Below are 21725 nucleotides of genomic sequence, written 5' to 3'. Positions count from 1 at the left end.
CAGCTGCACAACACACTGACATTGCAGCATCTATCTGTGAACACTAACATGCCTATCTTTTAATGGAGGTGGATTTCTCTCACAATATAAGAGTTGCTTTTTTACTGACTATTCAACTTGCTGAATTATTTCAGAGGTTTAGTTGCATCCTTTGCCAACTTTAAAAAAAAAAACACCTGTTTTGCTTCAGCCTTGGCCATTCAATGAAAATAAACACTAAGAGTTCAGCTTGACACTATTGCACCAGCTCTTATAATGTTTGTTCTTATTTGAAGTGAATATATCTGCATTTTTCTTCTGAGCAGACTGGGTTTTAAACTAAAACAGAATTGGTAAACTACACATATTGTATCAAATATCTTGGTTTTCGTCTTTTCTTGGGTCACGTTTACATAATACACTTATTGAAATATATTTTATTTTAAATGTATTTGCAATGCATTTGATATTGAGGTAATCCAAAATAAAGGAATCGGGTTACATTACTTTATATTGTGATATTCAGATAACTTTCTTTTACAGGTAACTAATTGCAATGGACTACTTTTTAGAGGAACCCTCCCACCCCTGTTATCCTGTTATCACTGCTGCATAAGATATTAATAGTCCCATCTCTGAATCCCTATATTTTAATTCGTAATAAATACATCACATTGTCAAAACCGCTGCACACATGTTTTTCTCTTCATGGCGGAGTAAACTCCCCAAGCCGGTTCAGATGTCAAACCCTCTTCTTCAGAGAGGGGGTGTGACGCCCCCTGAAGACAAATGAATCGTATTAAGTGATACTGAAGGATGAGTTATTACCCAAAACACAGAGTTGTGAGTTGTGAAAATAAGCTAAATAATTCAGGACAATGAATCGGGAACACTTTCTATTTCAATAACCTTCACCCCCCCCCCCCCCCCCCCCCCCCTCCCCCCTCTCCTGTGTGTTTACCACGCTGTGTTTGCTGCCACTGTGACTACTCTCCGCCCTTCCTGCTGCCTGTCACCCAGCTCAGCTCTGAAACACTCTGAAACACCAGCTTAACTCCGTGTTGAGAGCCATGACTGAAGCCCCAAATTAGACCGGACTGCACGGAGCCTCGGGCTGCAGAGAGAGTGACTCACTGGGCTGCATTACAAACAACTGCCTCTGTTCATTACGGACATAAGCAGGGTTGGGAGGGTTACACTGGGCACTAAGTATTTATAATAATATTTTTTGTACGTTTTTATTTTCCTACAATACTGTTATGATTGGCTGTGAATAAGAAAATATGAAGGACCATCTATTTTTTTTTTTAGAAAGGGGCAGGTAATATAAGATTATTTTCTTCTCCCTGCTCCTTTCCGGGTATGGTGTGTTTATAGAGACATGTTTTGTAAATAAGTGTTATACATCAAGTTGTGCATACTATCAACGGAACAAATAAAAATGAAACGAAATACTTAAAATTACAATTTTACAATTGCTAGTTACATGTAAAACAATGTCAGTCATCTAATCTGAGTAATATAAAAATAAATGTAATCTGATTTATTTCCATTACTTTTGAATTACCTCAATAACAAATGGAATGCAGAGAAATCCAAGAGGAAAGAAATGTCAATATGTGTTTTGTATTCTGTAAAACAACAGAACATTGTGACCTTAGAAAAGAAGGAACCAAGATATTTACGATAAAAAATGTGTCCTCTGCTCAGAGATTGTATTCTTTATAATGTAATATATTAGCATATTCTTCTCATTTTCAGGATCATATTTGTATTTTGAGCCTCTACTGTGACATGTCTCCATGCTTTATCGTTCAAAAAGCTCTTTATTTTTCTCATGAACCAAAGAAAGTGAAACCATAAAGCAGATTCAGGCAGTAGGCGTATAGATTCACACTTAAAGTATTAGCTAACTGGTAGGCCTACAGTTTACAAAGAAGAAATACAATCTGATCCTTTTACAACAAACACTATATGCTCTTTTTAGTTTTTTTTTTACTAACATTGTTACCCTGAAAGTAATCCACATATTTTAGGAATCTGATTGCATCTTTCTTTATGGAACTGTAAGGAAATACAATACATGTAATCTGTATATAGCCGGGATATAATGTGTACTGATGGTTAATTCTCCTCCCCCTCGCCTCTGTTTCTCTCTCATACACACTGATGATAGTCTAATAATCAATGTGTGCACATTTAAGAGGCAGAGAGCAGTCTGTGTGTGTGTGTGAGGGAGTGGGAGCGCCGCCTCGTGGTGATCAGACGAGGCTCTCCCTGATCTGGATTTATGGCTCGCAGCTGTTGAGCGGCTGACAGACGTGTGAGCGACTCAAACACTGCTGCTCCTACCAGCTCTGCTGCTCACTGCCGCGAAGAAAAGACGAGGACTGCTGCGCCTGAACACACAAACGGTGAGCCTTTTCACACTCTGTGGGGGTTTCCCCTTTTTATAAGATAATGTTTTACAATGCCAACCTTTGACCTACTGCTAAATGATTTTTCTTTCTCTGTACCTCACCTTGTGTTGTAGTCTTTACAGAAGAAGTTAGGAAAAAGTGTTGCCAGCTGTCGTTTGTTTTACCATACATGGTTAGAAATATTGAAATACAAAAATAACTTTAGCTGAAGAGCACCTTACTGTTTTGTGTGTTATAAGCAAATTCAGTGCCTTATCTTTCATTAGTTGTACCTTATGTTGTGTGTGTGTGAGTGTGTGTGTCCTGTGCTGCTGTTTTAAATTTAGTTCGCAATGCTGTGCCCTATTTTTAGAAGTTAAGGCATCACAGCGGAGTGGAGTCATGACGCCGGCTACTCTCCAGACACAGACAGAAACTTGTGCTCAGTTTATGATCGCTCCTCACTCTTCATGTTGAGTGTTTCTCTGTAAAGTCCCTCCAGAGATGTATTTTATCCTTTCTAACTCACTGAAACGTACAGTATTTGGTTTAGGGGCCACTTGTTTCTCAATAACAGCTATACCATGATAGTTTTTGGCAAGTAGTTAGCTGACCGACCCCTTGCTGTAACCCAGAGGTCAGAGCCAGATAGGAGCGTCACTTTAAAGAGGAAATATTCTGCTCATTTTCAGGTTAATATTTGTATTTTGTGCCTCTAGTCTACTGTGACATGTTTCCATGCTTTAATGTTCAAAAAGGTATTTTTTCCCCTCATACTGCTTGTGCTGCATCACCTCTTTTCACCCTCTGTCTGAAACTAGAGCCCAGTCTGCTCTGATTGGTTAGCTGCCCGCTCTGTTGTGGTTGGTCAACCGCTTAGAAATGTCCCGCACCTTAGCCTATCACGTACTGAGTTACGTGGTGATTTATGTTCCGGAAGTAAACAAAGGAGGCGATAAAAAGAAAAGCAGGAATAAAATCTGACTAACACAAAATGCTCCGTTTTAGTTTAATACACATTTAAGCTCACACACACTATTTTATGAACATATAGGTTCTCCTACTGAATAAAAAAAAGGACAAGCGATCCTAGGAAAGTGAAAACTATAAAGCAAATTCAGGCAGTAGGCGGTTTTTTACTAACATTGTACATTTAACAGTAATCTGTCTCTGTTCATGTAACTGTAAGGTAATACAGTAACTTTTTTTGTATCCTGATTACATATTCTTGACCAAGTGTCTTATAATCCACTTTAAAAAAGCAATATCATGAAAACTATTGCCTCTCTAAAGGACAGACTGTATTTCCGATCATAAACTGAGCATTCCTGGCTCCTTCACAGCCACTGTGCAGGCCCTGTTTATTTGGGTTGCTATGGAAGGAGCAGTCTGTGGTAACACTGAAACCGGAGCTGGAAGACGCCTTTTAAAAGATCCACCCTCAGAGCTGCTTCCCCCTGAAGTACAGAAGCCTCTTAATGCCTATATTTAAAGTCATTAGACTGGGTTAGATCAAATTCATTAACGGCATAATGAACAGCTCTTTGCTCGTTTGCCCAAAGGACACAGTTGGCTGATCTGCATCATAAATTAATCTGTAGTTGTGGTTGGGTAGAGAGGGAGGATATTGGAATCAATTTAAAGGCTTTTGGGGGTTTTCCCTTTCCTATAGTGTATACTACAGGTTTGTGTGCATGTCAATGGTCTGCAAAGGCTAAAATCCCTGTGTTTCCTCGAGTGGGAGTTTCTCTCCCACACTCCCCCCCTGCCTGAAACACTTCAATTGGACTCCTTTGTTTACTTCAGTAACATAGTGACATCACACTCGCACTTCTATTGGCTAGAGCACCAACACAGTATATGTGATAGGCTACATCTAAGCGGTGGACCAATCACAACAGAGCCGGCCAGCTAACCAGTCAGAGCAGACTGGGGTGAAAGTAGGTGCTGCGGCAGTATGAGAAAAATAAAGAGCTTTTTGAACATTAAAGGATGTAAACATGTTACAGGAGAGGAACAAAATACAAATATGAACCTGTACATTTGCAGAATACGTCCTCTTTAACAGACTAGGTGAATCTAAAAATATTTTTGAGCATCATTGGAGAAATACAAAATAAAACCTCACTTAATCCATGTGGATATAACTTGCCGTGCAATGCCAGACACCCTCGTTATAATTTGCAGTGTCTTTTCTGAGATTCAATTTGTCGTCATAACTCACACTAGTACGATTAATAAATATAAATGAGGAGAGACGCGGGGGAAGTGTGAGCATCTCACATACTTATCAACCTTCAATCTCCTCTTCCCTGCGGAAAAGTCATTTTTTCCCTCTTTCGTTTACAGGCGATATTCATTTGTTTTGTTTATGAAATAAGGGCTATTCATCACAGCGTGGCTGTGGCCATGTGACAGGTCCTGTGGAGAGGCGGGTTCAGTCAAAGACAAACTCTGAGCCTTTAAAGCCAACACGTCTCCTTCGCTGTTTAATGCAAAACGCCAAGAAACGAGCTGTGCAGACTCTGGGCCTGTATTATCTCCCGGACCTCAGTGAGCTCCAGCAGCGAGCATATTTTGGTTTTTGTCATTACCTCTCGCTGTGAGGGCGGCATTTTTACTTTATTATTTACAGAAACATTGCAGCGTGTGACTATGCAGAGTCTGTCTGCCCTTTTCTGCTTGTATCACCAGGGAGTTACGGCAGCAGCAGCAGGATGATGTGCCTGGCTGAACATCTGTTAATGTCAAATAATTACTTTTTTTTGTTTGAAAAGTGTCTCTTTTAACATGATGGAAAACCCCTTTAACTGTGGCATTAAGATGCAACATCTGTCCCGTATGTAAATCAGCCAGGCTGCTGTCAGGTTCAGAAAACACTGCTGAGACATCCTAAATGTCTCTGTTGTTCAGATAACTTCTCCCATAAAGTTTAGATGTGGCCGCTCTAAAGTATTGATGAAGATTCGAAGCAGGATGTTGCTTAAGGAGAGCTAAAGTCTGCCTGTTTCCGGGTATTTTATAGTATAACCTACAATCTGCAGCATTTTCTTCAGGCCTTGGCCCATGCAGCTCTCTCTGCAGTTCTTCTGGTTATTATGTTGATCAATACATGGATTAGTTGAATACTCAATTCTGATTGGTCAATTTATAGAATAAAAACAATGAAAATGAAAACTACTTTTGTTGTCATAGCTTGTAAATCTTGCTGCGGTTTGAAATGTGCTGACATTCAGCTCCTTGGTTTCTGTCAGTGATGTCCTGCTGCTGTGTAGTCAGACAGAACCGCCCCCGCTGTAATAAGTGGCATTTTCCTTTTTGCCTTCTTGAAAAACTGCTGGAAATGACATCAGGTTTTCCATTGGTGCATTGAGCCAGATATCCACTGGCTCTGTGCACGTGCTCGAGGCTAGTGAATGAAATACTGTGCAGTGACTGAACAAGCTATTGTATAGAGTTGCATATAGGCAGTGTGTACTTGTGCAGCAATATGTAAAGGCTTGACCTTAAGACAGTGAATTCAGTGTGCTTGATAGATGGCGGAAATCCATCTCCATAAAAAGATTTGTTGACAACCATCTTTTAGGTTATTGATTTCAGATGTTGATTCACATTGACGTCTGAATTAATTCTCAAAACCATCTGAAAATGTGTATTCATGCTCAAAATGAAGATGGCTCAAACTAAATTATTATGTAGTGAAATATTGTCAGTATGCTCCTCTTGAACTGGCAATAAAAGGGGTAATAAGTATGAATTTGTTTGTTCGCTGGTCACTGTGCAAGATTTTACAATCCAACGTTAGGCTGCTCTTATCAAACTTTACATATTCACCAGGGTGAGAGAGGTCACTTGAAGTTAGTAAACAGAGAAAATGTTATAGCAGTTCTCCCCAGCTTGAGGGAGATGTATAGCAACTGTTAGCTAATGTTTTTGTTTTCCAGCCTGTAATGTTACACTTTTTTAAATCTCAACGTAGCAGATCGCTGTATTTGGCAAGAAAGCTCTGAATGTCATTGTACATTTTAGGTTATTAAACCATGGAAACAGTTTATATTCACTGGTCAAGACATGGTTGAGGTCAGACACAATGTTAATATGTGATTATGGTATGAGTTTCAAGGATGAGTTTCAATATCATTGGTGGAGCAGTTTTGACTTGGTGGACAAACACTTGTACCATGAAGTATTGTATTACTGTAACCAAACTACATAATGTCAGACCTCTGAACAGCATTAAAGGTCCCCTATTATACTGTTTTTCATCAATATATTATAGGTCTCAGATATATACAAAACATGTCTCTGAAGTGTTTGGCTCGAAATACCAAACAGATCATTGCAGCATCCCATAATCCCCTCTGTTTCAGCCCTGTTTCAAAAGTGCTGATTCTCTGTCTGTTACTTTAAGCCCCTGACACACCAGGCCGAAATCGGCCGTCTTGCGTTGTCTGGCGACAACGGGTTCCTTGTCGCCCAAAGTCAATTTGGTGTGTCCCGAACCCTCGGCCGTGACACGCCTTATTTGGCCTTTCACGGTCGACACCCGGCCGATTCAACATGTTGAATCGGCCATTTGTCGGACACAAGCTATCGGGCCAAGAAACCACTCTGATCAGCTGTTCAGCTAGCAAATGAGAAGCGAAACGGAAGTGAGGGATGTAAACAAACGATTTAAGAAGGCACAGGACAGCAGCTAAACCCCAGCAGGTGATACTTAAAAGACATCAAACATAGCCCTTAAATGTCCTCTCTTACCTCCCACACATAGCAGTGGCCATTATTACATTGCTGACTCAATAAACTACACACCCGCCAGAACACTGCGATCATCAGATGCAGGTCTATTAACTGTGATTTTATAGTATGTCTGCACTTTATGTGCTAATTTCATCATTCATGTATTTTTATATTCTAAAACATGTTTTCGATGGACAAGAGTGAAAATGGAACGCACACGCTATTTGTTTGTTTATATCAGTCTGTTCTTCTTCTCTGTCTTCCGGTTGTTGCCTATTTTGAATGACGAATACACACTACCGCCGCCTGCTGGTAAGGAGAGTTATTGCCACTCACGCATGCGCAGTTCGTACGTGCTCGGCTGAAGTCTTTGCGGTGATTTCCAGTGCGACACACGGCCAAGACGCAGGAGAACTCGTCGATGGAACTGTCGGTGTCGGGTGTCGGCGAGTTCTCTGGTGACTGCCTGGTGTGTCAGGGCCTTTAGATGAAAATAAGGAGCCACTCCCCACGCTCCTCCGAGAGATATTTGGTTAAAAAGAACACAATGGTGCTCTAGGAGGAGATTCGGGGGATATGGTGGGGTGGGGTGGGGGGGGTTACCTTGGTTGGTGATTGGCTAATGGTTACACAAGCCAAAAAATCGTTATGACATCATAAAGTAGCCAAAATCTGATCAGCTCATTTTCAGACAGGTTTTTATATAAATGGATCAGGACAAAAAGTGAGTTAATCTTTTCTCCTGAAACTTTCAGAATCTCTTTACACAGAGGGGACACATGTTTATGTAGAAAAGACATGAAGAAGAGGATTTTGCATAATAGGTGACCTTTAAAGGACTTTGTGTTTATGAATTTTTTTAACATGTGTTGCCCATGTTTGTGCCTCTGTGTGATGATCAGCCAGCAGATGGTGCGGGAGCAGTACGTCAGCACCACCCAGGGCAGCAGCCCGCCCAGGTCGGTGCCCAACAATGTCTACAACATCGGGATCTACGGCTGGAGGAAGCGCTGCCTCTACCTGTTCGTCCTGCTGCTCATCATCATCCTGGTGGTGAACTTCGCCCTCACCATCTGGGTCCTCAGGGTGATGTGGTTCAACACGGTAAGCTGGCTTCCCTCGCCACTTTGTGTTTTCAGATGGGAAAAGCTTTACTCCTGTCTTTCCCACCTGTCGTCATGCTTCTCTTTATATCTTCAGTGTTATGTCAGTAATCACTGTCCCTTTATAGTGTTGATGTGCATACATATTATTGACCCATTGACACTGCTTGATATTATTATTTTTTTTAAATGTTCATTTCATTGGCCCAATAACACTGCCTAATATTATTATTTGAATTATTCATTTTTTTATTTCATTATTTTTATTTTGTTATTATCAGCAATAAAACCTATACTTTAAATTATAATTGTTTAATGCTATTATTTATTTATGTATGTATATATATATATATATATATATATATATATATATATATATATAATATATATATATATATATATTATGAATGTATATATTTATTTTATTTTATTTTGTATTATTATCAGCAGTAGAAGAGCTGAACAGGATGGTTTTGTGTTTATGAGTCTTGCTAGCTTTCTTAAAGGTGGGGTAGGTAAGTTTGAGAAACCGGCTCGAGATACACTTTTTGTTATATTCCATGGAATGCTCTTAACATCCCGATAGCAATGAATATCTTAAGTGCTTTGACAAAAAATCCATAAAAAAATTTCATCTGTGGAAGCCGTAGTACTGTAAAAAGCACGACCAATCATTTTAGCCGGCCCAGCTAAAATAACTTGATGGCCTACCTGCCTGTCAGCCTTCCATCTGTGCACAAACTTATCTCGTGCCCTCATTGGTCTCGTGTGTGTTGGAGGAGGGGCTCTATAAGGAAGTGGCAGATTTTCTCCGGTTGTGTATTTTCGAATTCTAGCGATCTCGAGCCGGTTTCTCAAACTTACCTACCCCACCTTTAACCTAACCCTAACCAAGTCTTCACCCTAAAATGAATGATTCCCCTCATGGGGACTTCCATTTTGTCCCCATAAGGGAGGCGAGTCCCCACACGTGACTGTGTAAACAGATTTAGGTCCCCACAAGTATAGTAATGCTAGGACACACACACACACACACACACACACACACACACACACACACACACACACACACACACACACACACACACACACACACACACACACACACACACGGAACAAAATCTACTGGCTGGTTTAATTATACAGTAAAACTTTGCTGAGTGTGTTTCACAAATCTTAATTTCTAACGTGTCATACTTTGGATTCTTACCTTGCAGATTCAGTTGATGTACAGTTAAGACTCCTCCGTTAAACCTGCCTTACTCCATCTTGAAAACGTGTGTGTGTTTTTATTCCACCTGTAGGATGGGATGGGACTCCTGCAAGTGAACTCAGAGGGGGTCAAGCTGGAGGAGGGCGAGTCAGAGTTTCTCTTCCCCGTCTACGCTCAGGAGATCCACTCCAGAGAAGTAAGATAATCAGGAACACACTGTTCTTGCTCTTCTTCCCACATTCCTCTTCACTCTGCTATCTATCATTCCTCCCTCCTCCGTCTACCTTCTGCTTTCCTCCCTCTTCCTCTAAGCTCACTCACACTCCTGCTTGCTCAGTTAAGTGGTCTGACAGACCGGCCATTAATCATCTCACTGTTTACCAAACTTTAGATTGAAAGCCGTGATGGAGAGTTTCTAAGTTCATTTACTTAAGTAATGTATATTTTTGAGGTACTTGTTCTTTCCATTTATTGCTACTTCTTAATCCTAATCCACTACAATTTGGAAGAAAAATATTGTACTTTTTACTACACTACATTTATTTTACCAAATGAGTTACCTTGCTGGTTCATATTTATGTTCTATAGTATTATTATTATAATTTTTTTGAATTTATTTATTATATATATTTATTTAATTATCTTATTTAACCTCCTTTTATTCCATGTGCAAAATGGTTTTAACATGTGACCAGAAATGAATTTCTTCTTAACTGTTTATTTGTTTTTATGTGCCATATTGTGAAAGCACATTAAGCTGCACCCTGTGAACGAATAATGTCAATTAAGTATATATTGATGCTTATACTTTTGTACTTTTAATAGTAACACTTTTAATGTGAAACTTTTACTTTAAAAGAGTATTTCTACATAACTTTTACTTAAAGGGGACCTATCATGCAAAATGCACTTTTTTATGTCTTTTATACATAAATATGTGTCCCCGGTGTGTCGGGGACCTCACGCAGCGTCAGAAAATAAAACCCTCTCTCTTTTCCTCCGTACCCAAATCTCTAAAAACGGGGCTACAACGGAGCTGATCCAGATTTGAGTCCGATATGACGTAATATCGGAAATGTAGGCTGGATTTACACCCACGGCCCTATCAGAAACGTTGCTATCAGAAACAATGCCCGACTGTTTTGGACGTAATATGGTCGGTGTTTACATTAGCATCGCTAACACTCAGAGCTAACCTGTACTGGAGAGCATGTGTGTGAAGAAGCAGGAAATAAAAAGGAACTCACCTTGTGGCAAGAGAGAAAGCCGTTGAGCTCCATACTGTTTCAGAAATAATCCTTGATAATCCATGATATGGCGTTTCATCACCGCAGTATTTCGTTTAGACAGTAGCTGCCGGGTCCCGCATGAGCTCCGCCCCCTCCTTTTTTATTTGTTATCAATTCTTTTTATTTTTAAGCTTTATACCCAAAATCAGCACTTTTGAAACAGGAAGTGAAATAGAGGGATATGAGGCATGGCTAGAATGGGTGATCTGTTTGGTATTTTGAGCAAAACACTTCATAGACATGTTTTTTTATATATTTTTAAAATCTGAGACCTATGCTATTGCCTAAAAATAGCATGATAGGTCCACTTTAAGGAAATGATCTTAGTGCTTCTTCCACCACTGCCTGTCAGCATCTCAATCTAATTTCTTGCTGACACTCAAGCACTTTTATGCAGCTGCAGTGAGTGAATTGCATATTTCAGACTTTTTCTGTGAGATGTGTCAGAGGAACAAACTGGGTTTGGCCGCGTTGTGGAGCAGCGAGCTCTCCATTAACCTCAGATATTTGCAGTGGAAAGCAGTTTATGGCTCGCCTGCACGCAGCAGATGGGAACACTTTGCTGCAGTTGTTTACAAGTTATGGCTTTTCTTGCTCATAGCAGCATTTTCTTTAAGCATTGTTTTTCTTTGTGCGCCTCATTAAAAAGGTAATGTATTCCTCATTCATGGACGGACACTTTCTCTAATGTATTCTATGGATGGGTAATGAGATTTGGTGAGCCACCGTATTGGCTTTTCAAATGAAAGTTACATTCTTACATCATTTCTGTAAACTTCTCCGCCATACAGCTGCAGGGAAACAGTGGTGGTTTACTGCTGAGGCGGCCTCATTTCAACATCAATTACTTTGTTTCACTCAATCACTTTGAATCAGATTTGTGTACATCACTTTCTAAAAAGGCATAGTTTACAAAGAGGTGGAGGAAGTACTCAGATCGTTTACTTGAGTTAAAAGTAGAAATGCGTTCGTCTGAAAATATTTCATCACAAGTAAAAGTTCTGAATGCAAAATGTTACTTTAGTAGAAGTACATATCAGCTAGATGTACATACAGTATCAAAAGTAAAAGTACTCAATAAGCAGAAAGACTCCTTTCACAAAATGATATTCTTATATATGTTTCTGTTTTTACCACAAATAAATACATGTCAGAGCATTTTATTGTTGTAGTTTGTCAATGTGGAGCCAATTGTAGATACTTAGAAAATACTGGGTTGTATTTTTGTGTTGTATAATATGTCAAACGTAACTCTGAGTGTTAAATGAATGTAGCAAAAGTAAAAATTACAATATTTTATCTCCAAAATGTACTGGAGTAAAAGTAGAGGAGCATAACATGGATAAAGTAGATGAAGTAAAGTACAACTATGTCATAATAGTACTTAATTATGGTACTTAGTGGCTGTACAGTGGCATTTTGAAGTGAAAGCTAACGAATGTTTTGCAGATTTTGTGATCCCCCATGCTCACCATACATGGAGCGCTTGCTACTGTGGATTGCTAACATTTACTGAAATGGCACTGAAATAAATACTGCTGTGTCTGAATGTCATTCATTTTGCAGCCGTTTGTTCATAAACAATTCCCATCAAGTTCTGTGAATCTTAAACATTTTCTTTCACATTATGCAGCTGTTTTTCAAATCAGTTGCATAGACACAGCATGGTAAAATGGCTTTTTCTTGTCTTTTCTTGTCTTTTTTAGGACACTTCACTTCTAGTGCACTCGTCGGAAAGTGTTTCCCTTAATGCCCGAAATGAAGATGGTAATGTCACGGGGAGGATATCAGTGGGTAAGAGAGAGGACACATGTACACACAGAGAGGCACACAGAGCATGCATAACAAAGTATCTCATTGATGTATGAGGGCAATAGTAAAGCCATTCATGCACTTGTCCTGCGGCAATTCCTTATCCAACATTAACAGTGACAAGAAGCCGTCTTTCCATTTATAATCTCTTTGATTTCCATTTAAAATCCATTAAATGCAACGTTCCTCTCTGTGCCACTGCTTCTGGGTCGTTCTGCATTACACAGAGGGACCAGAGGCCTGCGGAGGATCATATTTGCACGTCTTTTTACTGTTACGTTGGGGTGTTTTGTCATAATTAAAAGGCCAACAAATGACCCGACTAATTGCCTTGTTCCACCGCGCCGTTATGTGTCCTTGATCATTAAGCCGTAAAAAGCATCCCCGCAGCCCTCTGTGGATGAAAACGAAATGCTTGTTAGAGAAGATTACATGCAGGTTCACAGTTGTAGGTGCTTCAGCGAGTTAATATCTCTCTGGTTAATCCACCTGCTTTAGATTTTTTTATTTTTTTTATTTAATCGTTTATTTGGCAGGGACAATGCACAGTAATGAACACTTAAGACATTAAAATGTATCAAGCGTAACAGTGCCATATTTAGCTTTGAGCTAATTTCCATCCGCAGTCCCTCACATAAAACATTTAAGAACATTATATTTTACAAACATAGCAAAAACAAAATACATGTTATGTAAAAAGTGCAAAAGAGCAAGAGCAGCATACACAAGTATTTATGACATGGTAATACAATATAGCAGCAACGACATGTAAAGTGCAAGAGAAGATACAAGTGCTACATAAAGTGCAAGAGAGGATACCCCTGTGTTAAAGTGCATTTAGCGGTGATCGCACGTCTGTTTGTTTCTCAACCATTCTTTGAGTTGACCTTTGAAACTATTGAGAGTGGGACAATCCCGTATCTCAGTTGGGAGGCTATTCCACAATGAGCTGCCTTTAACGGAGAGGACATTTTGTCCAAAAGTGGTCCGTCTACGGTGGACTTCACAGTCTCCTCTGGTTTCTGACCTAGTGCAGCGTCCAGTGTGTTTTTTCTGGATGAATTCCCCTAAGGGAGGGGGGGCCAGTCCATGTAAACATTTATAAAAAAAACACATACATTTGCGACACACAGGGCTGTCGTGAGAGGCACCTCAGATATTTGTCACTTTATTTTTATATTACTGATAATTTCTTACAAATTCTCTAGCTACACATTTTCTTTTATAAGGTATTTCCACACATGCCACATCTGCTTCATTATATTCATGGCAGATTTTAAAATCCAAACAGGAAAACAAATAGAGATTTGATATTGATTTATTTCCATGTACTTTTGCCAAACCCCCTTCAGGTAATTCGTGATGTTTTTGTTGTTGCAGGTCCAAGAGAGGCTCAGGGACGAGCTCGAAAAGTGCTCATTAACTCCCAAACGGAGAGCATGCTGTTCACTGCAGATGGCGACCAGGCTGTGATTGGACCAGACAGACTGCGAGTCACAGGTACACCGACAGCTGCAGCCTGCTGGGAAATAATACTCTCACATCCAAACAATGTTCTGAAGTGAGAAGTGAAGTGTCCTAAACAGAAAAGACAAGAAAGAGACGTTTTACCATAATGTGTTTGTCTATCTATACATTTGCAACATAGACATTTTTAAATATAAATCAGCTGTATAATGTAAAAGACTATTTTAAAGATTCACAGAACTTGATGGAAATGATGTCAGGTTTGTTGATTGCTGCAAAACTAATGACATTCAGACACAACAGTGTTTATTTTAGTGCCATTTAGCAATTGTTAGCATGCTAGCAGGCTCTTCTAAGACAGCGAGCATGGGAATCTGTTAAACATCAGCTTAGCATGCTAACGTCAGCATTTAGCTCAAACAGCCACTGTGCCAAGTGACTAGTGGTGAAAATAACTTTGCACATTTACTCAAGTACCATACTTAAGTACTATTAGGACATAATCGTACATATCCATTTCCATTGTAAAATGTGAACTTATGCAACGTAATACTTTTACAACTACATTTCACAGCAGTATTTATTTTAGGGCCATATGCTACATAGGTTTGAATTATGCCTTAAGTTATTGTCGATAAATGAAAGGAAATCATTAATAAGAACATCTTATTATTGCAAGGTTGAGTTCCTATAAAGCGTTCGCAACCAAAGTTTATTGCATGGATATCTCTGCATATAAAGTCAGGAGCTAAGGTATCTATACCAGAGTAGGTGAAATCCACCACATTAAAATTCTAATCAAGTATTTTCATCTTTAGTTTTCAGCCAACAAAAGAAATATCACACCTCGGTACCACATTATATGTCATATTAAACAACAAAGGGTACAAGTATCACAGGCTATTATCAGGCTTTTTTTTTTGGTAGCTGTGTGGTGTGTGGTGTGGTGTGTGTGTGTGTGTGTGTGTGTGTGTGTGTGTGTGTGTGTGTGTGTGTGTGTGTGTGTGTGTGTGGTGTTTGTGTGTGTGGTGTGTGTGTAGTGTGTGTGTGATGTGTGTGTGTGTTGTGTGTGTGTGTGATGTGTGTGATGTGTGTGTGTGTGTGGTGTGTGTGTGTGTGTGTGTGTGTGTCTGTGTGGTGTGTTGTGTGTGTGTGTGTGTGTGTGTGGTGTGTGTGTGTGTGCTGTGTGATTGTGTGCTGTTGGTGTGTGTGTGGTGTGTGTGCGTGTGTTGTGTGTGTGTGTGTGTGTGTGTGTGTGTGTATGTGTGTGTGTGTGTGTGTGTGTGTGTGTGTGTGTGTGGCTGCTTTCTGTTGCCGGGACGTGTCCGCTGCTAGCTTCCCTGCCCAAGGTCATTTTGATTTACAGACTGAGCACACTCTTGCTTTTTTAGAACAAGCTTCACAAATTAAAGCAGTAAACAATAAAAAATAAGACAAAGAGTTGACAGCGTCGCTGGCAGTTCAGTGAGACGGCACAGCGCGTGCTTTGAGCTTTGTAAGCATGCTCACAATGAAGATTCAAGTCTGCTGTAGTTTAGCATGCTAACATGTGCTATTTAGCTCAAAATGTAAAAGACCATGGCTGTTCGATTGTTGATATTTCACTCAAAGATACAAATTGGGGCTCGCTGGTGACGCCTCATGTAATACCAGCTGATCCAAAAAAAGTCAGTACTCAAATAAATATATGTTTTGTATATAAATGAATATTTTAAGGAATATTCTTTAACAAATATTTTTATTTTTACGGGGCAAAGAAATGTAATTAAATATAAAAATGTAATTAAATAATTATTCAAAAATATTTATACAAACACAAGTTAAAGGTGGGGTAGGTAATTTTGGAGAAACCAGCTCGAGTGCGCTAGAATGGCGGAAAAAAATCTGCCACTTCCTTCAGACTTCCTTACAGAGCCCCTCCTCCAACACACACGAACGCGCACATGACCAATGAGGGCACGAGATAAGTTTGTGCACAGATGGAAGGCTGACAGGCAGGTAGGCCATCCAGTTATTTTAGCCGGGCCGGCTAAAATGATTGGTCGTGCTTTTTACAGTAGGCCTACTACAGCTTCCACAGATGACATTTTTTTATGGATTTTTTGTCAAAGCACTTAAAATATTCATTGCTATCGGGATGTTAAGAGCATTTCATGGAATATAACAAAAAGTGTATCTCGAGCCGGTTTCTCAAACTTACCTACCCCACCTTTAAAGTAAGAATGTGCGATAAAAAAAAAAAATGCATTATTTAGTTAATTTCTTTATGGGAATTTAAACTCAAGATGTTCAATAAAAGAAAAAAAGAAGTACAATAAAGTGGTTAAAGTAAAAATGTCCAAAGAAAAAATCATATAAAAAAATTGAATGAAGACATTTAAATAAGTAAAAATGTGCAACATAGATCAAATTAAATAGAATACATTTATTTATACAAACCTAAGTTGTTCAGTAGTAGTTTCGAACCTTGATTTAACCTCCTCTCAACTATGTGTCTCTTTCCCCATCAGGCCCTGAAGGAGCGCTGTTCCAGCACTCGGTGGAGACTCCCCTGCTGAGATCTGAACTTTTGAAAGACCTGAGGTGAGCGTTTCCGCCGTCTTGTAGTGTTCATAATAATAGATAATGCATGAAAACTACAAGTCATTATTCGGAACAGTAGGTTGATTGAGTCGAGTCCCTGCAGAAAACAAACTATGCACGACAACCACTGAAGCAAAATGTTAAAGGGGACCTATCATGCAAAATGCACGTTTTGATGTCTTTTATACATAAATATGTGTCAACAACGGAGCTGATCCAGATTTGCGTCCGATATGATGCAATATCGGAAATGTAGGCTGGCTTTACACCCACGGCCCTATCAGAAACGTTGCTATCAGAAACAATGCCCGACTGTTTTGGACGTAATATGGTCGGTGCATGTTTACATTAGCATCGCTAACACTCAGAGCTAACCGGTACTGGAGAGAGCATGTGTGTGAAGAAGCAGGAAATAAAAAGGAACTCACCTTGTGGTATAACCGGCAAGAGAGAAAGCCTTTGAGCTCCATACTGTTTCAGAAATAATCCTTGATAATCCATGATATGGCTTTTCAATACTGGTAGAATCTCCCGCATGAGCTCAGTCCCGTCCCCTTTTTTTTAATCAATCTTTTTTTTTTTCAAGCTTTATACATAAAATCTGCCGTTTTGAAACAGGAAGTGAAATAGAGGGATATGAGGCATGACTAGAATGGGTGATCTGTTTGGTATTTTGAGCAAAACACTTCATAGACATGTTTTTTATATATTTTTATATATCTATTGCCTAAAAATAGCATGATAGGTGACCTTTAAGGTTTGACAAAATCCTGTGATATCGTCTCATAAACAATGTGGAATTGAACTTAAAAGGATCATATTTTACTGTTATATAAGTAGTGTTTAGCAGTATAACTTCCACATATTAACACCACTTTATGATTTTTGAAGTAAGAAGCTAACGTTGGCCTATAAAGGAACTACAGCACGGTCACATGACTTCACGTCAACACCGCTAAGCTAAAGGCGTCTAATGTTGGGCGTGATGACGTTTAGTCGACCATTTAGACACTTGTTAGCAACAGCCATTTCTAAATTCACCAGTGGGGTATTTACTGACTTGTTGTTTTCGTAGAACAAAATGTTAAAATCTCTTCAGCTTGTGATACCCACATACTTCAGGCTAACAACCAAAAACACATTCAGAAAACCATTGACCTCCAGGCCAGGGGACAGGAAGTCGTACAATTTAAGATTTCTCCAGGTTTTAGGACTCATTACTGCACCACTCTCAACCATTTTGGCTTCATGCGCCACTGAGCATCTCTCATAGGAGTGAACAGGGCCCTGCCTCCAATGTTGTATCCAGTTCTCTTTATACAGCCACGCTCTATTTCCTCTTCAGGTTGGAGTGTCCCACCCGCTCTCTCAGTTTGGACGCCCCAAAAGGAGTTCATCTCAAAGCGCTGGCCGGAAACATCGAAGCCGCTTCCAACATGGACATCCTTCTGCAGTCTAGTATAGGACTGGTAAGAGAAACATCCTAAACTTCCTGACGTCTTCAGAACACCAACTGTTTTTTTTGTATTACCAAGGGAATAATGCTTTTCCAGCGACATGCTGCTTCACGCTTCTAGATTCTCTCTCAGGCTCACTTCGAGGTGAGCCTCACTCAGTTGGACAGTAGCTCAGCTTTTTCCATTTCTTGGACAGATTTAGCACCTGACAGATCGCCCTGAGGGAGCTCATTACACAACTTCTACTTTAGTGCTATATTTCTTCTACTTTAAATTGTTGTAAAAAGTAACAAGTCAAGTCAATTCTGAAGAACTCTACCCCAGACACATTTATTTAGCTAGTTCAGGGAGAATAATGAACATTGTGCATAACAAGATAGAATCATAACACCTCTATCAGCTGACGCCAACAGGCAGGAACAGGGAGACAAAACACTGAGAGCACAGCAGCCAAGGTTACAGGTGCGTGCGCTCAGTCAGGACAGTATGAACTGATAAACTGGTCAAAGTTATGGGCCTTGGAAAATATTTCCCCAACAGTTTGTGTGCATGTACATGGTCTGCAAAGGCTAAAATCCTTGTGTTCCCTCCAGAGGGAGTTTCTCTCCCACACAATCCCTCCCCGTGCCTGAAACGCCTCCATTGGACTCCTTTGTTTAGCAACATAGTGACATCACACAACGACACAAAATACTTACAGTATATGAACCTGAACATGAGCATAGTAGGACCCCTTTAAGTCAAGGATAGGAGTACTTCTTCCCAAATGATTCATAATCCAGTAATTTCATATAACTCTGAAATGGGCCTTTAGGCAAAAGTTTAATTTGATGCCGATACGTTGTACTTTTACTTTTGAATACAGGACTTTTACTTGTCACAGAGTATTTCTACAGTTACGTATTGCTTCTTAAGTAAAACATCGACTTCTTCCACCTCTGGCTGTGTGCCATTATGTGTTTGAGCACTCGCCTTAAGTGGAAAGTGTTGTTTCCTTGTGGATTCAAATCCCTCTCTCCTTGTTTCGTCCTTGCTCGTGCAGCTGGTGCTCGATGCGGAGATGGTGCGCATGCCGCGCCTGCCCCTGAGCGAAGAAGGGGTCTCTGGAAACGCTCAGGGTCTATTAGAGGTCTGCGTGTGTCCCAGCGGAAAGCTCTTCCTGTCCAAGGCCGGGGTCACCTCCACTTGCAGCGAGAATCAGGAGTGCTAAAAAGACTCTGACAAGGTAATCGATTCTCCATCTCTCTGTAGATGCATCTTCTGGGAGGCAAAAAGCACAACTGTTTATATCTGGCCTGATATCTTTTGTATTATCTTTGTACCACACTGGGTCTGTTCTGATCTCCCACTGGTGCATCCAGGCCTGTAAAAATACAAATGCCTGCTGGCGTACATGTTGGAGATGTCATGAAACGCATCCTTTTAGTTGCTTTTATGACCTTCTAACCATTCAGCTGAAACAAATTGGCACTCTGTTCCAAATGTATCTGCATCAGAGCTTTGAGGAGGATCTTTAACACGCACAGTATCATGGCTGGGCAATGAGGAGCTGGAAACAGCTTACATCCTATGCAATATTATCTTGTGGTGCAATAAATACACAGACACATATCAAAGGCTTGGATTAATCACAAAATAAATCTCAAAAGCAGAATATTTATTTTGGTTTATGTGTCCTTTTGGCTCCAAGCCCTTGGTATGTAGTGTGTTTGACTTGGTGTTTAGCATGTTTTTGTTTAATTAGAGTAAATATTTTGTCACTTCAGAGATGGATTTTATCTTTTTTTGTTTGTTTTTTTAATCTGGAAACAACACGAGTTATTCATATGGTTTAGATTAAAACCATGTGCTTAGATTAATAAAGTGTTACTCGGTATGTATCACGTGTGTAATTGTTTTTTGTTCTTTAGTTAAAGTATGTGTGTTTGGCCTGTATTTTGTTTTTAAGCCCAACCCTTAAGTACGGTGGCCGACGGGTGCAAATGCTTTACGCAACGTAACGACCCAACACATGTCCATTAGCAGCTTCAGAAACGATGACGAACATACACAGCGGTTACTAAAAGTGCTGCATAAACAAAACAAATACAAAACGCTGCAAGAAGCTCAAAACAAACCAGGGGACATTATGAAGTTGACAGTTGATCAACTTTCTAATCCCTGAACGCCAGCAAGCGCTCCGGTCCCATGCCTCACTTTTTAATGTCCCCGTTAGAAGTGTTTTGGGCCTTTTGTAGCACGTTTGCACCAGTTGGCCACCGACCGTACACATAAGCATGCAGTTATGCTTTTAGCAATATAACAGGTTTTTATTGCAATAAGATGGTCTGAGTTTGTTCAGCAACTTCAATACAGCCAATGTAATGCTAATAAAATCTGTAGATTATATGATTCTGAATGGAAAAATAACGGGATTATTTTTTGCATAATATCCATGTCAGGTGACATTCGCATCTGTAAGATCAGGAATAAAAAGGGCAATATTTTTAAATGATGCAAACATACATCAATGTATCTGCATCACTGTTTTTAAAATATTATCTCATTGTGTCGTGTTATCATTGTCAGTATTATGTAGTAGATCATTTGCAGTTTCCCCAGGTGTTCTGACATATTTTATAAGTGTGTAATGTGTATTTATTATTTTTGTATGTTGAATAAACTTTGTGCTATTCTTCTACTTTGTGTCTCTCATTCTCATTTACTTTTTTTTTCTCAAGACTGGTCACTTCTTGTTTGATCAAATCTTATAAACATAAATGCACCAGAGGACCGGCTGTGTCCTTTCTTAATCTGGACTCTTGTCTTCTGCTGAAGACATAATGTGGAAATGAATAGAGTTTTGATCAAAGTGTATTGGCTCTCTGGTGCACTCTTGTGGAAAAGCACTGCAGTACCACCAGGATGCATTTAAAAAAAGAAGGTACACACACACCATGGACCAGCAAGTGAGCCATCTTTCTGTCATTGGTTCCCATCTATATTTGGCAAGAATGTGTGGCATCAAATCCAGTATTTGCTTAAGTTAAAACATGTCGTCATTACGGAGGCGGAAAATGGCCCAAAACACTTCCAATTGGAGAAACATGCTGCGGTTTCAGAAACGAGCTGCAACATTCCCATGTTAATACTAATAATAATAATAATCAGTAACTGAATTCATAGTTATCCTGTAAACCAATAGGGTGTTTTGCTAACAAACTCTAAACAACATATACAATTAAATAGTAATACAAAATATACATTTAAAAAATGCAACATAAACATGTAATGTTTTTAAACATAGGTGCAAAAACAGAGACATTTTATTTATTAAGGGGGATTTATTAGGCCTTATGGCACAGTGTACATCAACATGTATGGTACCAAATGTTCTCCACTGTTTGCTCAAGGAGATATCGGCTGAGTAACCTCAAGCCTGAGGTTTAATAAAATAACAAATACACATTTTAAACGGTTTGAAAATGACATTTACAATTCATGGTCAGTGTGTGTATAGTCCTAAAGGTAAAATAAAGCCAATGCTGCAGTAAAAACCCATTAGCACCACCAGTTTGGTGCAGCTCCATGTTCCTTGGAAAGGCCAAGGACTAAAAGTTACCTTGTTATGGGTTGTGCCAAAAGAATCACATGGGCTCTTTATTTTAGCATCTTTCCCACAGGTTTACGACTTGTTTAAGCTG

At 39.6% G+C, this 21725-nt stretch overlaps 1 protein-coding gene across 3 annotated transcripts; it reads left to right on the top strand.

Moving 5' to 3' along the window:
- The first annotated feature begins 978 nt into the window (after window positions 1-978).
- On the top strand, window positions 979-20722 carry sgcg (sarcoglycan, gamma). Of its 3 annotated transcripts, none has more exons than XM_034114852.1 (9): window positions 979-1188; window positions 2156-2393; window positions 8021-8222; window positions 9526-9630; window positions 12430-12517; window positions 13916-14035; window positions 16513-16585; window positions 17931-18054; window positions 19085-20722. In XM_034114852.1, the coding sequence occupies exons 3-9, from the start codon at window positions 8028-8030 to the stop codon at window positions 19250-19252; spliced, it is 873 nt and encodes a 290-aa protein (XP_033970743.1). In that variant the 5' UTR covers window positions 979-1188; window positions 2156-2393; window positions 8021-8027; the 3' UTR covers window positions 19253-20722. The 3 variants fall into 3 exon arrangements, with proteins under 3 accessions (XP_033970743.1, XP_033970742.1, XP_033970740.1); XM_034114851.1 differs by having other exon boundaries at window positions 979-1300; window positions 2184-2393; XM_034114849.1 differs by having other exon boundaries at window positions 979-1300.
- The last annotated feature ends 1003 nt before the right edge of the window (window positions 20723-21725 follow it).

Source organism: Trematomus bernacchii, unplaced genomic scaffold (genome assembly GCF_902827165.1).
Source record: "Trematomus bernacchii unplaced genomic scaffold, fTreBer1.1, whole genome shotgun sequence".
Lineage (NCBI taxonomy): Eukaryota > Metazoa > Chordata > Actinopteri > Perciformes > Nototheniidae > Trematomus > Trematomus bernacchii.
The sequence above is the reverse complement of the archived record's forward strand: the minus strand, read 5'-3'. Positions and strand labels throughout refer to the sequence as shown.

What these genes read in the sequence shown, in the direction of transcription:
- sgcg (XM_034114852.1), top strand. Translation starts at nt 8,028, where the DNA reads ATGGTGCGGGAGCAGTACGTCAGCACCACCCAGGGCAGCAGCCCGCCC. An exon ending in GGGTGATGTGGTTCAACACG is followed by an intron (nt 8,223 to 9,525) that starts GTAAGCTGGCTT and finishes TTCCACCTGTAG; the next exon opens with GATGGGATGGGACTCCTGCA. An exon ending in TGCAGTCTAGTATAGGACTG is followed by an intron (nt 18,055 to 19,084) that starts GTAAGAGAAACA and finishes TTGCTCGTGCAG; the next exon opens with CTGGTGCTCGATGCGGAGAT.